Genomic DNA, 7,099 nt, shown 5'->3' with positions numbered 1-7,099 from the left:
CCTTCCTTCCTTCCTTCCTTCCTTCCTTCCTTTCTTTCTTTCTTTCTTTCTTTCTTTCTTTCTTTCTTTCTTTCTTTCTTTCTTTCTTTCTTTCTCTCTTTCTTTTTCTTTCTTGCAAACAATGCTCATACATGTTTCATTTGTTAATTTTTTTCACAAGTCACATTTTCCTTATTCACTCATTCGTCGATAGATCCCTAGCTGGTTCCATTTCCTAGCTATTGTAAATAGTGAAGTCATGAGTATGGATCTACAATAGTAGTAGTTATTAAGGTATATTTCTTGCAGGCAGAAGGAGGATATATCCTGTCTTTCCATCCATTCTCTTAGCCTGTATATTTATTGGGGGAATTGAGTCCATTGGCACTGAGAATATCAATAACTATTGATTGTTAATTCCTGTTATTTTGTATTTTGTTGTTGTGGTTGTTGTTGTTGGTAGTGTGTGTATGTGTGTGTGTGTGGTATGTGTATGTATGTGTATACTTCATTTTTATTGGTTTTGCCCATGTGAAATTATTTCCCGTGTTTTCATGGGTATAATTAACTTGCTTGAGTGGGAGTTTTATTTCTAGTAGCTTTTGTAAGGTTGGATTTATTAATGGATATTGTTTAAATTTGACTTTACCATGAAATATCTTGCTTTCTCCTTCTATGGTAACTAAAAGTTTAATGGGTATGGTAATGTGATCTGGTTTCTATGGTCTCTTAGAGTCTTCAGAACAAGGTGCCCAGGCCCGTCTGGCTTTTATAGTTTCTGTTGAGAAGTCAGGTGTAGTTTTAATAAGTTTCCCTTTATATGTTACTTGCCTTTTTCCAGTAAAGCTTTTAATATTCTTTCTTTGTTCTGTATGTTTAATGCTTTGATTATCGTGTGGTTAGGTGACTTTCTTTTCTGATCCATCTATTTGGTGTTCTGTATGTTTCTTGTACCTTTATAGGCATCTTATTCTTTAGGTTGGGATAATTTTCTATGATTGTGATGAAAATAATTTCTGTGCCTTTGAGCTGGAAATCTTTTCTTTCTACTGTTCCTATTATTCTGAGGTTTGTTCTTTTCATAGTGTCCTAGATTTACTGGATATTTTGTAGTGAACATTTTAAATTTAACAGTGTCTTTGATTGATGTATCTATTTCTTCTATTATATCTTCATCCAAGATTATCACTTTTATCTCTTGTATTCTGTTGTTGATGCTTGTATTTGCTTGCTCTTTGTTTACATAGATTTCTCTTTTCCAGAATTGCCTCATTTTGTGTTTTCTTTATTGCTTTATTTTTATTTCAGGTCTTGATCAATTTTATTCATTTCTTTCAACTCTTTGCCTTTTTCTAGATTTTCTTTAGAGGATTTATTAATATCCTTCATTTTCAGCCTATCTTTTCCTTTAAGCAATTTATTTGCTTCTTATTTAAGCATCTCTAACCTCTTTATAAATTTGGATTTAAGGTCTTTTTATTGTGCCTCAGTTCTATTGAAATATTTTGGGTTTATTGTAGTAGAATAGATGTACTCTGGGGTGGACCTATTTCCACCACTGTGGTTGATTGTGTGTGTGTGGTTTTTTGTTTCTTTGCTTGTTTGTTTTGTTTTTGTTTTTGTTTTTTTGATACAGGGTTTCTCTGTATAGCCATGACTGTCCTGGAATTCACTTTGTAGACCAGGCTGGCCTCGAACTCAGAAATCTGCCTGCCTCTGGCTCCCTAGTGCTGGGATTAAAGGCATCCACCACCATGCCCGGTGGTTGATTGTGTTCTTATGTTGACATTTCAGAATCCAGGTTTGGGGTGATTATAGGTCTAGGCGACAGTTTCTATATTTGTCTTTGTTGGGTTTTTGCTTCTCCTGTTCTGGTCTTATAGTCTGTGAGGTCTGTGGTTGAGTAGGGAGTCTCCACCAGACTTGGGGGCTAGACTTCTGGTGCTAGACATGGTTTATTGTTGAGCATGAGGTCTCCATCCACATTGTGGCCTAGGATCAGAGAAAAGGAAGGAGGAAGATTTGTGGATAGTGTCAAGGAGAGTGGACGCTGATATATAGAGAGAAGGAGGTCCTTGGGAGGAAATTATATTTGATATTTTGGCAGGCATGACATATGTTTGAACAAGGGGTGGCTTTCTTAGAGAACAGAAAGAGTGGGAAAGTTATACAGGTTCCTGGCCTACTCCTTATTCTTGCAGGTGTGGCATGTTGTCCTTAAATTTTTAAAGACTACATTTAAATATTTAGTTTTAAGTGTTAAACCTGAAAGTCAGTTGTGAGAGAGTGGGAGGAAAAATATCTACCTGTACAAATAAGATATTTGCATTGACACATTTCACTAATTCATGCACTCTATATTTGTTAGATTTGAACATCAGTTGCTGGTGTTACTACAACCCTGAGGCAGTTAAGAGTTGGACATCAGGGCTCTGAAACCATATAGCTTGGGAGAGAATATTCTAAAAGGCATGTTGGAAGCTCAATGATTTTTTTAAGTCTCAAATCATAGCTTATATAAATCTAAGAATTATGCTTTCACTGCCTTTTTTGGTGAAGTGGGAACATAATTTATAGTTATGATATTTGAAAAGTAAATGTAAACAGAAAGCAGTTGAGGATCCTAAATTTGGAGATCTCTCCAAAACTCAGTCAAATTGAGGGCTACATCCAGGCTCATATTTTTTTTTAAAATCTGAATTCCAACTTCCAAATTTTGGTTATTATTATTTACTGTCATTGTTTCTCTTGTCTTTATGGCCTTTATGCTTTTGAAAAGATCTTCTCCTATAGGAATTATGATTGGAGTCAGATGCATGAGCTTAGTATAACACCTTTAACTATAAGCATGAAATTCTTCAAGAAATGTATGCCCTATTAAACTGTTTGCAGATGTAGACACTGGTAGATTTGGTATTGCTTTGGTAAGAGTTTAGGAAGAGGAACCTTGTTCCACAGATATAGATTTTTTGTCCTACAAAGAACACTTTTACATGAACTGCCTTTATAATTCAATGTAAATAGAAAAATTCTTTAATATTACTATGAAGGGAAAGAAATAGACCACCACTGTTAGTGACACCAGTGCTATACTAATTTGGTCAGTTACACAAACAGAGGTGAGATATAAGATAATTATGAGTGCTTACATGAACAAGGCTCATGGGAACTCTGTCCCTTGACTCCTTCTTTGTATGTGTAGATGTCCAATGTGGAGTCTGCTCAGGCTCTTCTAGGAATCATTCTGATGAACTAACATCTCTCTTTATAAGTTTAGGTTTGAAGCTAAAATACACATTGTTTTAACATTTCTGAATATCTGGTTCAGATGGGATCTGGGCACCATGGGTTCATGGTCATCTCCAGGGCTCAGCTTGTACCCTCTCTCTTCTCTTGCTCTCTTACAGCCAGTGAATGTGGCTAGGACTGCTTCAGACTTCCATTCAGATGTGACCTTTACTTGTCTTTGCACTCCTTTACCAACCCCTTGACTTCTTATCTGAAACCTTAAAATACCTTGCTCCTACCATATGTTATAAAAATATAATTAAATTATATTTTATTCTGAGTTTAGCTATGTTATTTCTGGTCACTTGCTATTTGTTTTTATTAGTCATGATTCTGACCCCCTAATTCCAATTAATATCTCAAAAAGTTTACCAGGAAGAATCTGAGCTTTCTCCTTGGAGTTAAGGGAACATTTGCATTGATTTCTTTTCATTGACCAGTGTAGAAGTGACCAAAGGAGCTGGAATGAAATAGTTCACTCTAGTGCTACTCTGTCTATCATCCTTGAGCCAACTCTTATCTATTTTGATTAACATAGTAAAAGAAGAAACTGTGGTGGTAAGTAAAATTACTTAACCTTGGATATCAGAGAGTCTTCTCCAAGTCTCTGGAAGCATCTCATTGGTGTTTTAGAAATCTATATATTTTTTCTGAGGGCACAAATAGTTAAATGACAATAAGCATGTCCAGAGGAAGAATGAAACAAAGGATACTAGTTACAAATGTTTGAATAGAATAACAAAAAAGAGAAAGTAGAAGTTGAGACTTAGGTATTAAAGAATGTGAGGGGTGAGTGCTTTCTACACTATTTCTTATCATAGACTACAGCATCACTGTATAGCAATAAGCTCATGAATGCATTGCATGCTGGAACAGCTAAAACAAGACTTATTATTCATTTCTAAAATGACTTAATATTTATTTTTAAAGTCTCAATGGAAGTTAATGGACCTTCCAGTTAAACAAAAGATATTTGGCAGCTTATGTCCCATCATCTTGATGAGGTTGCAATCCATTGGGTCTTAAGATAGTCTTTCTCATTTTGGTGTATGATTATGTGTTAAATATAAGATTTCAGTCTTTATGTGACATGTTATTCCTCATCATGAGATCTTGTAGGGAAAGAAACAGTTTTCAACTCTTTCTGGTCTCTCAAGAAGGTTGTTTATTTCTGAAACATTACCAAATTCAGTTATTATAGGATGCAGAAGAAGGGAGATTGTTTTCAGCTATCCCTCTTGCTAACACAGGAAATACTGGCTTCAAAAATGAGTACTACTTAAATATATCTCTATTAATTTGTAGGAAGTTTTCCTTTTAAGTCTAGTCTTACTAAGAGAAAATGGAAGCAATTGTGACTTAATAGGACACCAATTGGAGAGTCTAATTCAACAATACAATATAATACAATACATACTTAGTCCATATAGTCTTCTAATGCATAATTAAAAATTTTCAATCAATAACCTTACATTTTGGCCCAAACTTACTTATCCATAACTAAGACACTTGTGTTGAACTAGGTAAATATAATTTAACATAGTTGAAAACCAGGAAGGAACTTTAGGATGACTTAGTTTTCAAGGACAGTACAGTTTTGCAAACTGTATCTTAGAGAGTATAAATTAATAGTTCTCAAAGGAGGTCAAATTTTTATTTTAACAAACTCTTAATGTGGTTTTGATAAACTAGTATACTGCTAAAGACTGCAAATATCTTTGTCAGCTGATCTTTAAGGTTTTACTCAGTTCTTGAACTTCATCTTTGTTCTACTCAATCAGGGGGACAAAATAGCAAGGACCAGTGGCACATATGTTGTTAAGCTAGAAATCATGATAGATTTAATATAATTGTGGTCATGAAAAGGGTTTGTGAAAGTTTTCAGAAGGACACCAATATGAAAAAAAGTAGTGTCATGTTGGAAATAAAGTAAATTTACATAGAGATGTAGGTGCTCAGAAGCCAGTGCCTGCATCTTGAGAATCAACTCTGCATTCTGACTATCTTTTCTGACCTACAGATGCTCTAGACTCATGGAAAACCAGTCCAGTGTCTCTGAATTTTTTCTACGAGGAATATCAGGGTTCCCAGAGCAACAGCAGCTACTCTATGGACTTTTTCTGTGTATGTATCTTGTCACCTTGACTGGGAATGTGCTCATCATCCTGGCCATTGGCTCTGACCCACACCTTCACACCCCTATGTACTTCTTTTTGGCCAACTTGTCCTTTGCTGACATGGGTTTAATATCATCTGCAGTGACCAAGATGTTGTTTAATGTTCAGACTCAGCGCCATACCATCTCCTATACTGGTTGCCTCACACAGATGTACTTATTCATGATGTTTGGTGATCTGGACAGCTTCTTCCTGGCTGTGATGGCCTATGACCGCTATGTGGCCATCTGTCACCCTCTCCACTATTCCACAATCATGAGTGTCCGAGTCTGTGCCCTGATGCTTGCCCTGTGCTGGGTTCTTACCAACATAGTTGCCCTGACTCACACTCTCCTCATGGCTCGACTGTCCTTCTGTGTTGTTGGGGAAATAGCTCACTTTTTCTGTGACATTACTTCTGTCATGAAGCTTTCATGCTCAGACACTCATGTCAATGAGTTAGTGCTTTCTGGCTTTGGAGGTACAGTGCTCATGGTCCCCTTTGTAAGCATTGTCATCTCTTATGTCCACATAGTATTTGCTGTCCTTAAGGTCCAGACTTCTGGTGGGAGTTCAAAGGCCTTTTCTACTTGTAGTTCCCACCTCTGTGTGGTCTGTGTTTTCTATGGAACACTCTTCAGTGTCTATCTATTCCCTTCCTCTGGAGAGACCACAGAGAAGGATGTTGTAGCAGCTGCAATGTATACAGTGGTGACTCCTATGTTGAACCCCTTCATCTATAGTCTAAGGAACAAGGACATGAAAGGAGCCCTAAAGAGGCTTCTTTGTCATAGGAGAAATTTATCTTCTTAGAATAGTAAGAGCAATGTTTAATAAAAAGACAGGGGATGAGTTAGGTAAGTAGTGTTCAGTTTGGGAATGATTGCTTGCTAACCAAGAGATTATTGTCCTGTTAACCTTTAACTTTAATCTTTTCACACATAAAATTAAGACTATAAAAATACAGAGATTATTTATGAGTTGTATTTTTTGTTTGTTTTTGTATACTATGTAGTTCACAGTAGTCTGAAACTCAGAATTTTTTGGATTTCTAAGTTTTGAGATTACAGACATGTAGTACTACAGCTAACTCAATATTTTCCATTTAATGAGTTGCAGAGTCAAGTAAAACACATTGTGAAAGGTAGTTATTAGTAATAGAGTTACAAATATGAAATAGTGGATATTCAAAACCAATGATGTTGCTGTTGTCACTCCTAATGTCTCTCTCAACTCAGAAATAATAATTTCTCTTAAATTCATTTGTACTGCAAGTATTCACAGAGTAGTTTCTATGTGCCTGGAGCTAAGCTATGGCTCTCAGATAGAACTGAATAGGTAAAATCCATGCTTTCTTGTCATTTTAGGTTATTTTAGGTTATTAATCCATGGGTATATGTAATTTATGAAGTACCCATCATGTGCATAGGAGTAAGTGCAGGTTATAAGAGAAGTAGAGGATGCATTCTAGGAGATGCAGAATAGATGAAGGATTGCTTTCAATATTTAATCTTTTTATATTTAATGATGGGAAGCTGGACAACCAGTGCAGTATTTAAATTTCTACACTGGTTGTCCAGCTTCCCGTGATTTGCACAGGATTCAGCAAGGATGACATTGGAGCATTTCCACTGCTAAACAAACTGTTCAATGCTACAGCTTCCTCTGACCACCGG

The 7,099-nt window shown here is 36.0% G+C and overlaps 1 protein-coding gene across 1 annotated transcript; it reads left to right on the top strand.

The window, feature by feature from the left end:
- Nucleotides 1-5,297: 5,297 nt before the first annotated feature.
- On the top strand, nucleotides 5,298-6,236 carry LOC110290126 (olfactory receptor 1N1-like). Its single transcript, XM_021156609.1, has one exon. The coding sequence runs from the start codon at nucleotides 5,301-5,303 to the stop codon at nucleotides 6,234-6,236; it is 936 nt and encodes a 311-aa protein (XP_021012268.1). The 5' UTR covers nucleotides 5,298-5,300.
- Nucleotides 6,237-7,099: the final 863 nt, after the last annotated feature.

Source organism: Mus caroli, chromosome 2, assembly GCF_900094665.2.
Source record: "Mus caroli chromosome 2, CAROLI_EIJ_v1.1, whole genome shotgun sequence".
Taxonomy (NCBI): Eukaryota; Metazoa; Chordata; class Mammalia; order Rodentia; family Muridae; genus Mus; species Mus caroli.
The sequence above is the reverse complement of the archived record's forward strand: the minus strand, read 5'-3'. Positions and strand labels throughout refer to the sequence as shown.

Bases quoted from the DNA above. Each gene is read 5' to 3' on its own strand.
- LOC110290126 (XM_021156609.1), top strand. From the start codon at position 5,301: ATGGAAAACCAGTCCAGTGTCTCTGAATTTTTTCTACGAGGAATATCA.